The following is a 20,679-nucleotide window of genomic DNA, read 5'->3' as shown; positions in this document are numbered from 1 at the left end:
ACAGGGCATTGGCCCAACCGGGTGACTGGCAACAGTAGGTCGCCAGGGTTTTCTCCCAGCCCTACCTAGTGGTGCCACTGGAAACTAGAACTGGGACCTTCTGCTTGCAAGGCAGATGCCCTACCGCTGAACTATGGCCTTTGCCCAATCCTCTCCTGGAGTTGATTTTAAGGAGAGATGGAGATTCTGCTAGTGCACATCCCTTGCACTGGATTTTGCCCGCTGTCCACTGAGGGGGCAGGCTATTTGGAGTGGCCAGGAGAGTGTTTAGTATACAGCAGGTGTTAAATATACAGCAGATGTGGAAGGGGATGGCTGTGTGTGCGTGAGTGCATGCGTGCGTGCGTGCAGGAGCTTAGGAAGCCAGGGCCTGCTCCCTCCAGCATCTGCCACCTGAGGCACTGTCTCCTCTTTTTGCACAACGTCAGGGCCGGCTCTGGATACACGGCGCTGCCTTTAACCTCTTTGAGCCGTCAGAGGAGTCTTGAACTAATGGTTGACTCTGTGATTGCTCCAGTGCTATGGAGCAAGCTCAGAGTTCGAATCAGAGGCTCCTCCGGGGACTTGCTTTGCAGCTCCTCAATCCACCCACGGGGCAGCACCTCTGCGTGTGGATGATGCAAAGCCATTTGAAAAAGGGTTTTGAAGGCTGCAGGGTTTGTGATGCAGGTTTGCTGGCTTAAGACACCCTCCAGCTGCCTCCCAGCATTGCAGTTCCAGCAACTATCTAATTCCCTCCAGGGACAAAGTTGGGGAACCAAAGGCGGCGGAACTTTCTGTGTTGCTCACACAAAGCGAAACCACTTCGGATAGATCAAGGCTGTCCCTTGTGTGCCATGCAGATGTTGCAGGGTTTGCCGTCGCCCTGGAGACTAACAACATCTGGAGGGCTAAAGACGCTCCCCAGAACTGAAACAGGTCGGAAGGGATCGCATGGCTGGCTAACGTTGCAAGCTGCGTGCAGAGATAGCACCAGAGAGGAGAGCCGGCCCTTTTCCCAGCCCCAACGCCACAGCACACCACATGAGCATGGCTCACACCACATCAAACAGAGCCCCTCATCCTCCCCTCACCCTCTCAGCACGAGTTCTCTGCCACTTAAAAAAACAAAAACTTCAGAGTTCATTTCTTTAAACATACAATCAAAGTTTGCTCGTTGCTTGAAACAAAAGCATAGGATTTCAAATGCTGCAGAACTTGTGGTGTTACAACCAATGACCGCTTAAAACACACCCACCCCACCTGGTTTATCATTCAGGCATGATTTTGCTAAGGGTTAGGTGCATACGTGTGACCAGTGCTTTTTTTTTCTTTAAAAAAAATGTTTAGGGGTACTCTCATTTTCCTACTGATATTGAAATACTGCCCCTCCATGAGGCCAAACTTAGATTCACGAAATGTTTAGGGGTATGTATACCCCCTGCGTCCCCCCCATAAAAAAAACATGCTGCATGTGAACAAATCAAGCTGAGCATTCCTCTGGTTATTTGTTTGTTTTTGTGTTTGTTTTTGTGTTTTGTTTAACTGTTTTACTTCATACACACGCACACCCACACCCAAAAAGTGCTCCCGGAGCCATTTACAAAAAGCACTAATAAAATACGTGTGAAAAGAAGAAAAGGGGACTGGGAAGGAGGAGGGGGGAAGCAAACTAGGCGCAGAAGTCCTTCGAATGAAGGAATGGAAAGAGGTTCAAGGAGAGCGGAGCCCAAAAGTCTCCCAAAGGAGAGTCCTGGTGCGGCTCACGGTCTCTCTTTCTGCTATGTAGCCAGATGGAATCAGCTGCCCCCATCGTTGGGAAAGAGGAACAACAAAGTTCAGAGGCCTATGGGGCAGGGGAACGATAACCCTCTGCTTCTTTGAACTTAAATTTCACGGCTGGTTTTGAGCTGGTTGATTGGTGGAAGAATTCCCACTGCTCACAATATAAATCAGGAATAATGGATTGAGAAGGAAGAGCGGGTGGTTTTTGTTTTTGTTTTATCTTTTAGGGGTGCCTGCCTTTGCAGAAGGCAGGAAGGTGACAAGCCTTTAAGACAGCAGGCGGTTAAAACGTTCTGGTGAAGTAAGAGACACTTCAGTAAAGAGAAGGAAAACAAAAAACGCAGAGCATGCCCTTCCCATGCAACAGAGCCCTATGGCGTTCTTATCTTCGTTGAGGAAGTTGCCAGAGAAAATATCTCAGAGTGTCAGGCTGGCTTTGCTCCTGGAACATCCAAAACAAACAAGTGATGTTTGACCCGGTGCCCCCGGTGCCTTCGAGCCTGGAATGGAAATTCCTAGCGGTTGGTCAGTCGCAGCAAAGAGGTGCACTCCGTCGCTGAAACCTGAACCCCATTTCCAGAGGCAGGTTGTGGAGCCCCGGACGCTGCGCGGTTGGGCTCAACCGGCAGAGGAGCGCTCCGAAGGCGAGCCTTTAGAACAGCAGCCTGAGCAGAGCGAGGGAGAAGAACATTGGGGTCACGGTGAGGAGTCCCGACGGGCTCCTTGTGGGTGCTCCGGAGCGGCAGTGGCCCGTGTTCTCGCCAATGCAGGCGGCGTAGGCCATGACGTGGGGGATGTAGTTCTGCTCATGGACTCCGTGGAGGAGGTGCGCCATGGGCCCCTTGGCGAAGATGGCCACGTCTTCCCCTCCATGCGTCTCCATGCGCATTGGGACGGCGGACTGAGCCTGGTAGTTGGCATCCGCTAGAAAGGGAGCGGGGAAATGGAGGAAACACTTATCAGGGTGGGTTTTGTGGGGGGTTATCCATGAAAGGCAGTCAAGTACAACATACCTTGTAATGCTAGAGAAGACATGCGAGGGAATGTTTGGTCCAGCCAGTCGAAACTTCCTGTTCCTCCTGGCTAGAGCATCCTTCCTTTCGCATGTGATAGAAGGTGGGCGTGACCTTACCTGTCCAGGTAACAAAAGGACAAGTCATGCAGCAACCTTCCTCTTTTTGACTTCCTTCGCCGTTTGACCAGCTTCTAGCTAGCAGAAGCACTGGGATCATTCCCCCATATGGGGTAGATCCACATGTACATATTTGTAACTAAGTCTGCCTTCAGGAATCCAACTGTGAACTGATGTGAGTAAACTTCTTTTATTGAATTTGAATAAGATTGTCGTGTCTTTATTCTTTTAAGATGGATTCAAGGGAACTTACAATTCACCAGGAACGTACAATTCAATCTGAGACAGACTGAATTGTGTAATAGTGAGAGGCTCACACGAGCCTGCAACCAGCTATCTGCTGTGCATATAAAAAGGGGAATGTACCGTATTTTTCGCCCTATAGGACGCACCGTCCCATAAGGTGCACCTAGTTTTTTGGGGGGGAAATAAAGGAAAAAAATTATTTCCCCCCCAGGCGCGGGGTTGGGGAAGCCCGAGCTTCCCCCAACCCCAGCCCCCAAACAGGCAGCTCTCTGCAAGCCGTGGGAGCCCAGTGCTGGCTCCCGCTGCTAGCGGAGAGGTCCGCGAAGCCTGGACGCGCTGAGCTCAGCGCGCGCAGGCTTCGGCATGCAGGCACCTCTCCGCCAGCAGCGGGAGCGCTCCCGCTGCTAGCGGAGAGGTCCGCGAAGCCTGCATTCGCCCCATAGGACGCACCCAGATTTCCCCTTCATTTTTGGAGGGGAAAAAGTGCGTCCTATAGGGCGAAAAATACGGTAACTCTGCTGCATAAAGGAGCTTGATAGCGCAAGTTAGGAAGGATATTAATAAACAATATATCCTCTCCTGCCACCCTGAACATTCCCACACATTTCTCTCTATTAAAGTTATTAGACTTCTTTGCCACTTTGTGCAAGGAAAAAGTCTCGAAGCGACTTAGCGGTACGAAACGCAACCTGATAGAACCAGTGAAGAGTTAGAACCCATCTTAAAACTTAGAGCACTGCCCCCCCCGCCCCCGGTTAGAATTACCACCACCATTATGGCAGAGTGGAAGTGGAGGGAGGGGGGTGTAGGCAGGGGTGACTAGGGGTGGGGTGGGGGTGTTCCCTATAGGCCTGGGACTCACTGAAGTTCACTGTGGACACGTTTTCTCTCTCTCCATCGATGACTCTGTACCCGGGCCCATTCCCGTAGAGGATGGAGGTGAAAGGTTTCTTGTCCACGTCACTCTGCATCGGGGCCAGACCTAAGTTAAGGGGGAAAGAAGAAAGGAAGCACTAGACAGACCTTACACAGCCACTAAAATATTTCTTATCATCATCATCATTGTTGTTGTTGTTGTTATCGTTGTCATCATAGTTTTTTTTATATAGTTTTTTATATATATTTTTATATAGTTTTTTTATATAGATTTTTTTATATATACAGGGCTGCCTTCAGATGTCTTCTAAAAGTTGTGTAGTTTTTTTTATCTCCTTGACATCTGATGGGAGGGCATTCCACAGAGCGGGTGCCACTACCGAGAAGGCCCTCTGCCTGGTTCCCTGTAATCTCGCTTCTCACAGGGAGGAAACAACCAGAAAGCCCTTGGCGCTGGACCTCAGTGTCTGGGCTGAGCGATGGGGGATAGAGACGCTCCTTCAGGTATATAGGACCGAGGCCGTTTAGGGCTTTAAAGGTCAGAACCAACACTTTGAATTGTGCTCGGAAACGTACTGGGAGCCAGTGAAGATCCTTTAGGCCGCTCCCAGTCACCAGTCTAGCTGCCACATTCTGGATTAGTAGTAGTTTCCGGGTCACCTTCAAAGGTAGCCCCACGCAGAGCACATTGCAGTAGTCCAAACGGGAGACAGCCAGAGCATGCACCACTCTGGCGAGACAGTCTGTGAGCAACGATTAACCATTCTGCGCTGAATTTCATGGCACGCAGCAGTGTTTGCATTCCTCTGCAGTTCGGCTTCTGCCAAAAAGTTATTAGTTTCCCTGGCTTCTGTGGCAAGAGTATGTAACCTACACAATTTATGTAATTAATTAGATAAATTGTGTTGTTATTACGTTATTCCACACCATTCATTTCAATGTAAATGGGGCAAAACAATGTAATCCATTTCGTACTGTTTGCAGACTGAAAGCAACCGCGGCAGCAGTGAATGCCTAATTGATTTCTGCTACATTGATTTATGTTCCAAACACGGGACAAGTTCATGAACCTCGGTAATTTCCACTCCTGTTTCTGTTTTCATGTGAATTTTTTGACATCCCTGATCATCAGCAGGGGTCCTGTTTTGTTGCAGGAAAGCGGAATGAATCTGAAATGCACATGAAGTTTTTTTTTTAAAAAAAAAAAAACTAAAACCATGCCTGCCTGCTAGGAGTTTTTAACTCTGCTCTGGGAAATATTCCAAAACACTGTAAACGTTAACCACAAATGTTTCTTTGAAAATTAGCTGTGGAGAATGCTCCAGCAAACCCTCAGGGGGTGCATCTGCAATTATCTTTACAGAGAATAAGTATGTGGACAGATCCACAAACACATACCCGACACCCACATGGGACACCCACTTCAGTCGGTCATCTCCAAGAACAAGGCTGGTTGATGTGAAAGCAGAAAGATGACTGGAGAGCACCTGAAACTCTTTGCTTGTAAGGCCACCCGCCCAAGATAGGGTTGCCCTGTGTCCAGAATTTCCCAGACATAGCTGGGAATCGGCTGTCGGAAACAGGGGCCGGGTGTCAGGGGCTGGACTGAGGAGGAATGGTGGGGACCGCTGCCCTCCCTTCTCCTGAACCTTCCTGAGAACAGGAGGACCGTATAGATTTAGAAAAGTGGTTTGCAGAAGGGCATAGCTCAGAGGCTGCAGAGAGGAAATACTGAGAGAGGAACAGCAGAAAGAAGCAGCAGCAGGGGAGAGACAGCTGACAGACTCACTGTCTTTTGAAAGCATTCCTGACCCCACCCTCCCAGGACCAGGCAGCCATTGAGAGTAGTAGAACAGAGAGCTCTGAGGCAGAAAGCTCAGATCAGCCAATGTAGGGATGACGTATAATAGGAGAGACGGAGCTGGTGAGACTTTACTCGGAGTGACGCCATTATTTAAGGGAAACTACATTCCTTCTCTCTCTGTGAACATTGAATAAATTACTTGGTAAGACTTCTTCTTGTTTATCTGATTCTTGGCTACCGCCATGGGAGGGGTATGATTCTCTGAAGCCTGACACCAGGTGGAAATTGTTGAAATGTCTGGAAAAATACAGGCATACAGCAACCCGCGTCGGTAGTGTCGTTTTGGGCGATGTCCCTTAAAAATAGCTCAAAAACTTATTCTTTTTAGATTTTGCAAAAAAAAAAAAAAAAAACCGCTCAACAACTTTGGCAACCTGAGGCAGAGCAGTTGCCTGCCCTCCATTCCAATGACAGAAACTGACCAGCTTGGTAGTTGAATCGTACTTCGGTACTCTACATTAAAACAACAACAAAGAGCTCCACATTTTCAAGCTGCAATGAAGTGGGAAAAGACGATGGGAACAGGGGGGAGATGAAAACACTACTGCGACTCTTAAATGTCAAGAATGGCCCCTCCAGGTGGTTGCAAACTGCGACCATAGGGCATGTTTAACCTCTCATCTATGCCGTGGATGTAAGCTTGTGTGCGTGTCAACATACCAAAAATGGGATTGCCGCGGGGCGTATACCCTCCAAAAGTGAAGACGTGGGAATGATCTGCAGTAACCACGGTCAGGGTATCCTCAGAAGAGGTCATGATATCAGCCCGGCCAATTGCCCGATCCATCTCCACAGCTTCATGCAAAGCCTGCTTTGCCTTTCCTTCGTGGTGTCCATGGTCAATCCTGCCTCCTGCGGAAGGAATTATTAGAATCAGAAAACTGTAAGAAGCGCCCCAATTGTCCTCTAGTCCCAACCCTTGCAATGCTGGAATTGCTGCTGAAAAATCCCTGGCAGATGGCCACCCAATCTCTGCTTAAATATCTCCAGCAAAGGAGAGCCCACCAACACTCAAATATTATCATCATTACTAAAATTGAATTTGTACTCTGCCCTTCAGAATCTGGATTCTGAAATTCCCAGGGCAGTACATAACAATTTGCTAGGATACACAAATTTATACAAACATCTTCCATAAAACCAGCGATATGAAACAAATATAACAAAACCAGCCACCAGAAACCAAAATCAGAGACAACCTGTTTCATATGTTGTTGTTTTACCGCCAACAGACCACAGTCAGAATCTAGTTTGTTTCAACCATGGTTTGGTGTTATGTGTGAACTTGGCCACGGTTTGCTTGGCAACCCCACCCCAGATGCTCACCAAGCTACAAAGGCGCGAGGGCAAGAGCAGCTGGAAAGCAAACCATACTTTGAAGAAGCAAACCATGGTTTGTTTGTCTGTGGGGCAACTCATGGCTTGCTAAACCAACAATGGCTTAAAAGAAACCATGGTGTTGTGTTGTATATGAACCAAGGGTTATTCCTTTGGTGCTTTAAGAATATAAGAAGGGCGTGCTGGATCAGGCCAGTGGCCCAACTAGTTCTGCTGTCACCCTCCACAATCGCTGAAAACTGGCCTTTGAATCAGCACGCAGGAACAGTGGTGTCTCCTATGGTGGTCCCTTGCCTTCTCCACACCTTCTTCCTCCTCTCACCTTCTACTAGAAGGAAGAACCCAAGAGGGTTCTTCTGGAGGATTTTGAGGGCCACCTCCACCATTTCCGTCAGAGAAGGGTCTGTTTCGTTGTTCCTGTTCAGCTCGTACACCAGGTCAATTGGCTCAAAGAGACCTGCGGACGAAAGCCAGAGGTGTGAGTGACAGCCTCGTTAACTCTCATGCTCCATTCGAGTCCCTGATCTCACTTAAATAATGATTTTGTCTGTGTATTACATGTTTGCATTTCTCCACAACGCTGGCATAGCATGCAGCCAACATAGTCAGGGCCGGCTCTAACATTGGACAGAGTCAGCTGGCTGCTTCAGGCAGCAGATGCGAAGGGTGTCTGAGGCACACATGTTGCCTAATAATATTTTTTATAGTTTTTTATTAAATACGTATACCACCCTTCATCAGTGGATCTCAGGGTGGTTCACAACATTAAAAATACACAAAAGACATAATAAAAATAAGAACGAAAACAAACCAATAATCTCCCCCTCCCACAACACATATAAAAGGGCATTGGCTGTTAATCAGCCAAAGGCCTGGTTGAAGAGGAACATTTTTGCCTGGTGCCTAAAGGTGTATAATGAAGGTGCCAGGTGAGCCTCCTTGGGGAGAGCATTCCACAGACGGGGAGCCACTGCAGATAAGGCCCCGTTCTCGTGTTGCCACCCTCAGGACCTCGCATGGAGGAGGTACATGAAGAAGGGCCTCAAATGATGGACACAGAGTTGGCTTATATGGGGTGAGGAGGTCTCTGAGGTATTGTAGTCCTGAGCAGTTTAAGGGCTTATAGGTAAAAACCAGCACTTTGAATTGGGCCCAGAAATTAATTGGCAGCCAGTGCATTATGCTCAAACTGCCTCACCATGGCAACCCAGCCGCCAAATTCTGCACCAGCTGAAGTTTCAGAGCCATCTTCAGAGGCAGCCCCATGTACTGCAGTAGTCTAACCCTCCTGGTCGATTGTTTGGGAGCTTCAGGAGCTTTCTTCAGCCCGAAAATCACAGCGACCGATGCCAACAGACATCAGCACACTTAGGGATCCGCAGAGTTTGTGCAGCTTGCATAAGAGACCTCAGCGACTCAGCATTTTGGCTAATCTACTTTATTTACATATAAGCACACACGGAGCACTGCAACATGGCTCCCTCTCTCTCTAGCATCAGACAGCACAAAGGAAGAACAAAGGACAATAGTCCCCCTTCACGGAACACAGTAACACAAACATCCTGTCACTTCCCACTCTGTGGAGTCAAAACATATACCGTCATGTTATAGACAACAATCCCATGACTGCAATCACGGAGCAGGAATTCTAACAGTTACCAACGCATAGACAACAGTAGTTAGGTTGTCTCTGTCCAGATAGGGGTGCAGCTGGGCCACCAGCCGAAGCTGATGGAAAGCACTCGGGGCCACTGAGACCACCTGAGCCTCGAGTGACAGCAAAGGATCCAGGAAGACCCCCAAGCTACATACCCACTCCTTCAGAGGAAGTGTAACTCCCTCAAGAGCAGTCAACCTCCCATCTATTTGGTCTAGGGAACCACCCACTAAGATTGCCTCTGTCTTATCTGGATTGAGCTTCAGTTTGTTGGCTCTCATCCAGTCCATTACGGAGGCAAGGCAATGGTCCAGCACTTCCACTGCCACACCTGCAGATGTAAAGGAGAAATAGAGCTGAGTGCCATCAGCCTATTGCTGACAACCTAATCCAAAATTCTTGATCACCCCTCATGAACTAGAAACTCACCCATTAAATAGTCCACCTTGTTCAGGTCAAGCTTCATCAGTTCTGTCCGATTCCACACATAAAAGGCGTTCTGGGGGGAGAGAGGGAGAGAGAGAGAGAGAGAGAGAGAGAGAGAGAGAGAGAAGAATCAATTTGCCACTGAGGAGCACCTTTGGTGGTGGTCTACTAAACTGGTGCAGTGATGAGGTGAAATAGCAGTACTTCCAAGGGGTTGTATGGATTGGGCCCCTCTCATCAAAGCCACTGGGTTTGTTTTCATGACTATAGTAGAGTGTGAGGATGACCAGGAGGAGAACTGGGACCAAACAGATCCCCAACTGGGATTGTCATTATTGTTGTGGGTTTGGGGGGATCACTCTGGGTGATGCCCGCAGTCCTTTCCAGTTCTTGGGGTCCTATAAAAGGTAAAAAAGATAAAGGACCCCTGGACGGTTAAGTCCAGTCAAAGGCAACAATGGGGTCGCGGCACTCAAATCTTGCTTTTCAGGCTGAGGGAGCCGGCGTTTGTCCACAGACAGCTTTCCAGGTCATGTGGCCAGCATGACCAAACCGCTTCTGGCACAACAGAATACCGTGACCAGAGCACACGGAAACACTGTTTACCTTCCCGCCGCAGCGGTACCTATTTATCTACTTGCGCTGGCGTGCTTTCGAATTGCTAGGTTGGCAGGAGCTGGGAAAGAGCAATGGGAGCTCACCCTGTCATGGGGATTTGAGCCGCCGACCTTCTGATCGGCAAGCCCTAGGCTCAGTGGTTTAGACCACAGCACCACCTGCATCCCATGGGGTCCTATACCCAGTGAAGGTTAGGATCTAAGAGAAGATTCTGTTGCTGAACTGGTTAGACAGGTTTCTTTGTAAGTCATTGACCTTAGCTGGCCATATAAGTGTCCTGATCAGCATCCCAGAAGAATGAGCCACAAGAGCTACAACTGAAGGATGGTTCCCTCCAGGCTCATGGACCCCACTCTCCTTCCTGCTAGGTAGGAGAACAAGAGACAGAGTTGAGCCGGAAACAGGTTGGAAGCTGGAAGACCAAAGACCTGCTTGCTCTGTGCTGGACCCCAAGCAGCGACTGATGGAGACGCAAGATCTGTTGGGGCGTCAATGCCGTGAACATCTCATGCTCAGGTTGGATATTTGTGCGAATCAAACCGTATATTCTACAGACACCGCAGCCTCTGCCAAACTTCACCCCAAGGAAATCAAACTGGGAAAGCCCCTGGCTGCTGGGAGATTGGGGTGGGGTGGAACATCATTGCGATCATAATCGCCACCCCAGACTTTACCCGGAGGGTTGCAAAAATGTCCCATTTACCTTATCCTTTGGTTTTGTCTTCCTCCATGCCTCAATGAGGTTCCTGCCATCCAGCCGAGTCCCCCTGAACTTCTCCTCGTTCGGATATTCCACATCGCTGGTGTTCTTGGGGAACATGTACTTCCGACCCCCTCCCATAATCACCTGAGCAGAAGGCAAGGAAAGGAGTCTGTTTCTACCTGGCATGCAAGAGTGAGCATGGACATCACAGTATCGCTTGGATCGAAAAGACTTTCAGAGCGGCTTGCTAAGCTTGAGGCTGCAGTGGGAAGAGGACGATGTGCTCAGCTGATGAAAAAGATACCAGTGGCTGAGTGCAGGGCCACAGGCCAGTGGTGAGACACGTGGGGAAAGCCTCAGGTTCAATCCCCTGGAAAAATGCAACCTGTGCTGTTGATAGAAGTAGTACGACTCATGCAACACGTTGGCGACTAATATTACCGTACAAGAATTACAGTACCAAAATAATTATACATTCTTTATCAACCTTCTGAGAAAAATACAAAACCTTGTGCAAAGCCACAGAGACTTACGAACTACCCAACCTAAGATGAGCTTATAATGTCTGGTTTCAATGGATTTTTCAAATGCTTTTGTTTTCTTTATCTTTTTAGGCTTTGCACAAGGTTTTGTATTTTTCTCAGAAGATGGATAAAGAATGTATAATTATTTTGGTAATTATTGTGAGTGTATCAGTCGCCAACGTGCTGCATCAGGTTCAATCCCTGGCAGAGAGTTTCAGAGCAGGTAAAAAAAAAAAAAGAGGTAAATGACCCCTGGACGGCTAAGTCCAGTCAAAGCAACTATGGGGTTCCCTCGCTTTCAGGCCAAGGGAGCCGGTGTTTGTCCACAGACAGCTTTCCAGGTCATGCAGCCATCATGACTAAATTGCTTCTGGCGCAATGTGACACCGTGACGGAAAACAGAGTGCACGGAAACGCCATTTACTTTCCCGCTGCAGCGGTACCTATTTATCTACTTGCACTGGTGTGCTTTTGAACTGCTAGGTTGGCAGGAGCTGGGAAAGAGCAACGGGAGCTCACCCCGTCGCGGGGATTCGAACCGCCCACCTTCCGATCGGCAAGCCCAAGAGGCTCAGTGGTTTAGACCACAGCGCCACCTGCCACCCTAGTTACAGAGCAGGCTGGCTGGAGTGCTGCTTCTCTGCCCAAGACCCTGCAAAGCTGCTGCTGGCCAGAGCAGCAGGTCCTGAGCCTGATGGGCAACAAAGCAGCTTAGGGCATCTGCGTCCTGCCCAGTTCTGGCACTGTGTCTACTGCAGCGCCCGACGGGCTCCTGCGATAAGGCAGGCAAGTAACCGGGAATGCGAGTCAAGGTGGACAGTTTGTTCCAGTGTAAACAGAACACCGTCTGACTCAGCAGGGTGTATCTGAGGACCTTTCCATGTTCTGGACATTTTATCATGCCACTTTGGCTCTGGGGCGAACGAGAACACCTTGGCTCCAGTTTTGTGGGACAACTGCAGGAATTGTGGTTTTAAGACGTGGATAAACAAACCTCCCAAAATGAGGTTTCAAAGAACCTCCTCTCTCATTCTGCTCAGTTTCCCTCTTTGCACCGGTTCAGACAGAATAAAAGAAGGGGCCTCAGGTGGAGTGTTAGAATGTTAATAGAAAACTTGGCCCAAGAAGGGAATTGCTGAGCAGGCACTAGAGCAATAGCTGTGAAGTTGCAGATTTGAAAATAAGGGACCAGCAGCCTCGAAAATAAGGGATCAGCAGCCAAAATAAGGGATTTTAGACAACCAGCTGAAATACGAAGTTAAAAGGGGCCAGATAATTTGGGAGAGCAGCGCCGGTTTTTAGCCCTTCGTTTCCAGAGGTTGCTGCTCAAGACACCAGCTGATGAAACGCTGCAATTAAATAACTACAAGCAGCAACCACTTTTCGCGCAAAACGAAGCCCAAGCTACGAAGATGCTGCTGCAGTTCTGTATCTTTTCTCTCGTGCTCCATCTGCAGCTCTCAGTTCCATCAGGCGGGGCGGGAGGAAGGGGGGGGGAATAGCACCCAAAGTAAACCCGCAGATCAGATCATCTATGCTAGTCTACCACTACAAATCTATGGGAGAAGTGCTTGCGGTCCTTCCTCTGCTTTCCCCCTCTATGGTTAGCCCTTGGAACACCTACCCGCGCCTCCGCCTCCTCTCTCTGAACTGCTTTCTCTATGGTTGCCCTCACTCTCCTCTCAAGGCTCCCGGGGGCCGAGGCTGGTGAGAGGAGGCCGGAGGGGGGCAGGCCGGACAGCTAAGCAACACAGTTGGAGCCTCCCTCCTCCCTGGCCGGCAGGGAGGGAGGGAGAGGAGCTGCTTCCTTTGAAACCCGGGAAATTTAAGGGACATCATCAATAAGGGACAACAGCGGGACAGGGCGCTGGGATAAGGGAGTTTCCCGCCAAATAAGGGACGGTTGACAGCTATGTACTAGAGACATTTTGAAAGGGAAGGAAAAGTCTAAGGAGAGTCCTACATCTGGTTCATAAACCTCTGTGGGTTTAAAAGAGATGCTTCCTGACTGTCTGTCTTCCTGCAATATGTCCTTTGCAGGCTCTCTGTCCAGCCCAATAGGCGCTTACAATTCAGCTGGGCTGCATCTGTGAAGGCCTGCGATGGAGAGCCTGTTTATTTGACCACAATTACGTTTCTTTGCTGGCACTCCAACCTCCTTCTCCGATTTAGGGTCTTAGAAGGTGAATCATGCAGTGCAGCAGAACTGGGCCAGGTTGTGGGGTGGGGGGGAAGAGATTTGAAGGGGAATATTTAATTACACACCCAACAGAATTGGCTCGCCCAACATGTAATTATTGCAGAAGAAAGTTAAAATTATTATCTTCTTTTTTTTTTTAATGGACATATTAAGCTGCTTAAATAACAGGTTCAGCTTTTTGCTTTATTTTTGCCATGGGTTTATTTGAAGTAGAGAGACACACCCACCCCTATTTATTTACCCCGGGGGGAAATGCGGTGCCGGGTTCCATCGGACGATGCGAGCGGTGAAAGGAGCCCGGAGACTGACCTCTGTCGCTCAAACCACGGGGTGGCTGGAGCCTCTGGGGCAGCCTGTTTGCACTGCCACGGCTGCTGCAACCAAGCTAACATCTCCCCTGGCATCGCCGGCTGTTCCTGGGCCAGTGCTGTTTGGAGGGCGCCCAGCAGCGCTCCAGGCGCCCGCAGGCAGCAGGAATGCGAGGTCATGCCTGGCTTAGCCAGACCTTTGTGGTGGGGGGAGAGCATTCTGTGGGGTTTGTGGCAGGGTGCGGCTGGCCCTGCCCAATCTTCTGGGCCCCAGCACCTCTCTTGCACAAATCTATGTTTCGCACTCGTGCCTCACTGCTGCCCTTCCTCCTCCACCAGCCGCACGGGGACCCAGAGCCTTCCGCAACCTGCCAGGAGAGCGCACGGTTTTGCCCGGTGAGAAACCTAATTCCATGGCAAGGCCTCAGAAAACTGGGAGTGGGAAGCCAGCTGAGTTTCTGAGCTGCCTGGCTCAGCCTCCTCTGGGCAACCCAGGAGCCCCCATGTGCTTGCATAACATTAGTGGCTTCTAATAACTGGCTTGCCTGCGCGCTGCAAAATGCCTCTTCACCCAGAGGAATGAATGCCACAGCGAGCGGCCAGCACCGCATTGAAACAGGCCTTTCCTCCCCCTAACTCTCCCCCTTTTTCTCTCCTGCTTCAGCTGGAAATTCTTCGCCCTGGGGGTATATATTTCATTCTGCATTTGTTAGATTCAAGTCCTCCGAGGAGCGTGGAAAAAGCCCTGTTTCTTCATCCGGAAAATGCCATGCCACCAGGTTCATGGGCGCCTGGAAGATCCTGATTGCATATTGATTACTTTTAAAGGCTGAAGAGTTTGAAAAACCCAAAAGACTCTGCATTATACTGAGTCAGACCCTTGGCCTGTCTAACTCAATGTTGTCTACACTGACCGGCAGTAGTGGATCCCCAGGGTTTCAGGCAGGGAAGGTAAGAGGAAAGTTTGTGTCTTTAAAAGATGTCTGGCGGTTGCTTCATCAGGTATGGCAGAGGGAAAGGGTACCTCTGAATCAGGCATAGGCAAACTCGGCCCTCCAGATGTTTTGGGACTACAACACCCATCATCCCTAGCTAACAGGATCAGTGGTCAAGGATGATGGGAGTTGTAGTCCAAAATATCTGGAGGGCCGAGTTTGCCTATGCCTGCACCTTCCAATCAGCAAGCCCAAGAGGCTCCGTGCTTTAGACCACAGCATCACTCGTGTCCCTGAAACCTCTGTTGGGGAGCAAAAGTTTCGAGAAAAGATAAGTCAGAGGCAACAGGAAAGTTTATACAATTATGAGCGGCACAGAGAGCAGCACTAGAACTCGTGGCTATCCAAAGAAGCTGGATGCTGGAAGACTGAAGATTGATAAAAGAAAGAACTTCTTGTAGTGCATTGTAAAACTATGGAACTCCCAGCGGCAGGAAGCAGCGATGACCACACACTAGGATGACTTTAAAAGAGGATTAGACAAATTCATGGAGGAAGAGAAGGTCTTTGACAATGGCAGATCTTGGGGTCTCAAATTTCAGCGGCGCCCTGGGCAAGCCCAAAATTTGGCACCCCCACCCTGCCTCAAGCCTTCTATTCTACATCATAGTTGCAGCACCCCAAAGGCTCCATACCCAGTGCAACCAAACTGGTTGCATCCCCCTAAATCCACCTCTGGGTGACTATTCTCTGCATTTCGAGAGCTGTAGTGTGGAAGAGGGAACAAGCTTGTTTTCTCCTGCTCTGGAGGGTAGGACTTGAACTAATGGCTCCAAAGACCTACATTGGCTCTCGGTATGTTTCCAAGCACAATTCAAAGTGTCTGTGCTGACCTTTAAAGCCCTAAACGGCCTCGGTCCAGTATACCTGAAGGAGCGTCTCCACCTCCATCGTTCTGCCCGGGCACTGAGATCCAGCGCCGAGGGCCTTCTGGCAGTTCCCTCATTGCGAGAAGCCAAGTTACAGGGAACCAGGCAGAGGGCCTTCTCGGTAGTGGCACCCACCCTGTGGAATGCCCTCCAACAGATGTCAAAGAAAAAAACAACTACCAGACTTTTAGAAGACATCTGAAGGCAGCCCTGTTTAGGGAAGCTTTTAATGTTTAACAGACTACTGTATTTTAATACTTTGTTGGAAGCCGCCCAGAGTAGCTGGCGAAACCCAGCCAGATGGGCGGGGTATAAATATTATTATTATTATTATTATTATTATTATTATTACAAGAAAAGAGATTCTGACTAAGCATATGGCTAAACTTTCTGACGGTTAGAGCTGTTTGGCAGTGGGAACAGTCTTCCTCGGGAGGTTTTTAAGATAGCCGTCTATCACAGTTAAAATTCCTGCATTGCAGACCAGACTAGCCACACAAGGCACCAAATGGGTGCCCAGCTACAGCCCGTCATCCAACGCCTCCATTGCTGCCCGCAGAACCTCCTCTGTGCCCACAGAGACATCAGCATCGCCTCTAGGCGCTGCTGGCATCATTCCACCACCAGGGGGAGCTGTGTCCCCTCCTGCTGTACCCACTGGCTGAGACAATAGGCATTGATTCTGCTTTTGGGCAAGCTGTGCCAGCTGGCATGGGGTGCCCTGCTGTGACGATGCAACCGATGCGCTCTGCTACAATGGCCCAGATAAAAGATTAACGCACGGCACCACGGCACATCTTTCAAGCTTCTCTTCACCCTGAACGCGGAGTGCATCTGCAGAGAGGTGCCCTCTGGCCTCCTGGCACTCTCTCGCCCTTGCCAGCTTCCTGCGTTTGGGGGAAACGGGCCGGGGAGGTGGGGGCTGCTGGCTGGGTCCTCGAGAGAGTGGGCCTGAATAGCAACAGGGGCTCGTTGCCCGAGTGCCAGGTGCAGGCAGGGACTGGGAAGAGGCCGCCCTGCTCACTCGCATTCTCTCGCCTCTTTGGGTTGCAAGGCAGAGGACCAGAACAGCTGTTGTGGGAAACAGAGACACAATTCAGGCTCTCTGGTCCGGCGTGAAGGAGGAGGAGGAAGGGTCTGCACTGCCGGAGACTTTCTTGGGTTGCTTTCTCAAGGGCCTCCCCTCTCACCCCCCCCCCCGAGCCGCCAATTCACACAACTTTTCCACTCGCCACTCTGAAAGCTTTCTTTGAGCTGATCTGCATAGTTAAATCAGCTGCTTGGGAAACGCCAAAAGCTTCTAACCTCGGCCTATCCTTCTCAGCCAGCCAAGAGCCTGGCTGTTGTTCCAGGCAAAGAATAGATGAAGTCACCCATTTGGGGTTTTCCTCCTTTTTCCAATCTCCACTTCTCCACATTCTCACACCGCTTTGCAGTTTTTCGTCAACGTCCCCGGGAAATTTTGCCAGTATCTGAATGCAAATTTCTCCTAGGCTACACTTTTCCCCCATGCAATTACCCCTAATGTTTGCCAGCAAGTTTTGGTATGTCCTTTCCACTAATGCATTTCCCTTCAATATAAACTTTTATCCATCAGGAAGATTTGGCATTGCAAAATTCAGAGAAGTGGGGCTTTTGAAGAGTAGCTGCGATTAGGTGTGTTTATTCTTTCGGGAAGTAAGAGATCCCGAACCAAATTCCTCCCCCCCGCCCCCCGCTTCCAGATGAAATATCTGTGCAACTGATAAAACATAGGGCTGTCACCTGATTCCTCGACTTTTATACAGCCCACCCCTCTAGCCATCTGTGCTAGAGATTTTAGCTTTCAATAAAAGGGAACCAAATCAGGACAGCAGTGGTGTATCTTCCACAAGAGCAGGGTTCAAGGGCAGAAAGATGATCCTTTATGCACAACCAAGGAAACATTGTGACTCACAGGGAGACAAACCACTTCTTGGTTTAACTTCCAAGGTTTGCAAAGAAAGTTGCAATGCAAGGCAAGAAGGGAAGAAGGGAAGAAGGGAAGAAGAAGAAGAAGAAGAAGAAGAAGAAGAAGAAGAAGAAGAAGAAGAAGAAGAGAGAACCACGTTTGCCTGAAAGAAACAGGAGGTTTTTCTGTGAATGTTGTGGGATGGGTGATTCTGTTTCATTCATCCCACCCGTTTTTCAGCTCATTGCAAGACAGACAGACAGACAGACAGACAGAGAGGTTTTTCTCCCAAGACCCTGCCAAGTCTTTAGATGGTAATTCACCCCACAATCTCTAATTTAAGGTGTTTCCTTTTAAAAAAGAAAGATTTTTGTTGTTGCTGTAAGACTCCTCATGCTTTAACCAATTTCAATTTGTATATGTTCTATGCACCATGAAGCATTGAGAGAAAGAAGGCAGGGAGCAGCTTCCCCACCCCACCCCACCCCAAATGAAAGATCTGAGGGGAGCTGGGGGCAGGGATTAAATATTCTGTCAATTTTCCGCTTCCCTGGCTTTCTAAATTTTCCACTCTTCAATTCAGATCTCCACATCTCCACAGCAATTTGAGCTGTTGTTGTTTCGATCTTTGTGAAAATTCATCAGTATAATCATAATCATAATAATAAACATGGTTCTGCAAGCAATTTCCCCAGAATAGGATGCATTTTGTTTGTTATTTCTCCCCAAATACAGGCATCGTTGTGCTTATTGTTTGCTTGTAGAAGTGCCTTGCAAAATCTGGAGAAGTGTGAATTTTGAAGGACTGCTGTGCTTCAACTATTGCTTCGAGAAGTACGCATTAGGGAGCTTCTCAGCCAAGGGTGCAAATGTAAGATTCACCTCTATTGCTCCGCCCACTTATGCACCACTGTCATGTGACCCTGGAAAGGTTTCCCACGAGGTCATGTGACCCCTGAACTCAGCCTAGCATACCTCACAGGGTTAGCCTGAGGATAACATGGGGTTAGGGAGGCCGTTTTCAGTCGCCCTGATCTCCTTGGAGCAGGACTGAAAAGGCAATAAATCCACCCAGAGCTGGATCCTCCCTTTTGTGTCCCTCTCGCACCCACCCACCTTGCTCTCCGAAATAACTGCTTGCTACCGAAACCAGAGAGCGAGAGAGTAACGCCCAAGGAAGGGCCATGGTTTTCCACGTACGGCATAGTACATTCTGCACAAAGTAGAATAATTATTAGGCTTGCGGCAGAGACTGAGCCGTTCTGCAGTCCCAGGAGACAGTGCTGGGAGCTAAATGGACCGCTCATCTCAGGGGTGGGGAGCCTTTAGAAACCCCAAGGGACGCATTGCCTTCTGGGGGGGGGGGTGACACATGCCAGGGGTGGGGCAAAAGCAGGTGGAGCAATATTTTTCCCTTCGCGCAGTAGGCTAGTTTCCACGCATCCCTCTCTGGCCTCCGTTCATGCAGGCAAGAGGCATTATCTGAGTCCAGGGACAGGTACCAGTCAGGCAAAAACATTCAGGGGGAAGACCATTGAGGGGTGGGCCCTAGGGACAGGGCTGGGGAAACCCAGCCAGATGGGTGGGGTATAAATAATAAAATTATTATTATTATTATTATTATTATTAATCCAAGGGCCCAAATTCCTTCATTTGCTGCATTTCCATCTCGTCTATTCCCGACAAGGAGCTCCAAGTGGTACCTCTGGTTGCGAACGGGATCCGTTCCAGAGGCCCGTTCGCAACATGAAAAGCCCGCAACCTGAAGCACCGGATCTGCACAGGTGAGCGGCGTGATTTGGTGCTTGTGAGCATGCGTGAAGCGTGATTTAGCCCTACTGTACATGCACAAGCAGTGAAACCCGGAAGTAACCCAGGTCACCGCAGGACGCAACCTGAAAAAACGTAGCATGAAGCAAACATAACATGAGGCATGAAGAAGAAGAAGAAGAAGAAGAGTTTGGATTTGATATCCCGCCTTTCACTCCCCTTCAGGAGTCTCAAAGCGGCTAACATTCTCTTTTCCCTTCCTCCCCCACAACAAACACTCTGTGAGGTGAGTGGGGCTGGGAGACTTCAGAGAAGTGTGACTGGCCCAAGGTCACCCAGCAGCTGCATGTGGAGGAGCGGGGAAGCGAACCCGGTTCACCAGATTACGTGACTACCGCTCTTAACCACTACACCACACTGGCTCTCATATACCATGACTGTATATCGTTCTGCCTCTCCTTGTTTAATCCCCGCAACAGCCATCCTGCGAGGTAGGTTAGGCTGAGAGGCAGGGACAGGCCCAAGGTCTCACCCAGGGAGCTCTACATCTGTGGGGGAAGAGATTAGGATGGTGGAGGGTTCGGAAACTAAGCCTTATGAGGAACGTTTGAGGGAGCTGGGGATGTTTAGCCTGGAGAAGAGAAGACTGAGAGGAGATAGGAGAGCCGTCTTCCAATATCTGACAGGTTGTCACATGGAGCGAGTTTGTGGTCTCCTGCTCTGGAGGGTAGGACTCAAACCAATGGCTTCAAGTTACAAAAAAGGATCAACTTCCTGGCATTAAGAGCCGTTTGACAGTGGCAGGCCTCCCTCGGAAGGTGGTGGACTCTTTTTCCTTGGAGGTTTTTAAAGCAAAGGTTGGACAACCATCTGATACGGATCATAGAATCATAGAGTTGGAAGAGACCACAAGGGCCATCGAGTCCAACCCCCTGCCAAGCAGGAAACACCATCAGAGCACTCCTGACATATGGTTGTCAAGCCTCTGCTTAAAGACCTCCAAAGAAGGAGACTCCACCACACTCCTTGGCAGCAAATTCCACTGTCGAACAGCTCTTACTGTCAGGAAGTTCTTCCTCATGTTTAGGTGGAATCTTCTTTCTTGTAGTTTGGATCCATTGCTCCGTGTCCGCTTCTCTGGAGCAGCAGAAAACAACCTTTCTCCCTCCTCTTTGTGACATCCTTTTATATATTTGAACATGGCTATCATATCACCCCTTAACCTCCTCTTCTCCAGGCTAAACATGCCCAGCTCCCTTAGCCGTTCCTCATAAGGCATCGTTTCCAGGCCTTTGGCCATTTTGGTTGCCCTCCTCTGGACACGTTCCAGTTTGTCAGTGTCCTCCTTGAACTGTGGTGCCCAGAACTGGACACAGTACTCCAGGTGAGGTCTGACCAGAGCAGAATATAGTGGCACTATTACTTCCCTTGATCTAGATGCTATACTCCTATTAGCTGA

General features: G+C 49.3%; 1 protein-coding gene across 1 annotated transcript in view; it reads right to left on the bottom strand.

Moving 5' to 3' along the window:
- Window positions 1-1,484: 1,484 nt before the first annotated feature.
- Window positions 1,485-20,679, bottom strand: part of ALPL (alkaline phosphatase, biomineralization associated) — a 61,997-nt gene continuing 42,802 nt past the window's right edge. Inside the window, exons 7-12 of the mRNA XM_083454045.1 lie at window positions 10,625-10,768; window positions 9,307-9,376; window positions 7,543-7,677; window positions 6,543-6,734; window positions 4,005-4,124; window positions 1,485-2,688 (exon numbers count right to left, since the gene is read on the bottom strand). Coding sequence (XP_083310171.1) covers window positions 2,417-2,688; window positions 4,005-4,124; window positions 6,543-6,734; window positions 7,543-7,677; window positions 9,307-9,376; window positions 10,625-10,768 — 933 coding nt within the window. The 3' untranslated portion in view covers window positions 1,485-2,416. The remainder of the gene's footprint in view (window positions 2,689-4,004; window positions 4,125-6,542; window positions 6,735-7,542; window positions 7,678-9,306; window positions 9,377-10,624; window positions 10,769-20,679) is intronic.

Source organism: Podarcis tiliguerta (genome assembly GCF_965153285.1).
Source record: "Podarcis tiliguerta genome assembly, chromosome: 8".
NCBI classification, from domain to species: domain Eukaryota; kingdom Metazoa; phylum Chordata; class Lepidosauria; order Squamata; family Lacertidae; genus Podarcis; species Podarcis tiliguerta.
The sequence above is the reverse complement of the archived record's forward strand: the minus strand, read 5'-3'. Positions and strand labels throughout refer to the sequence as shown.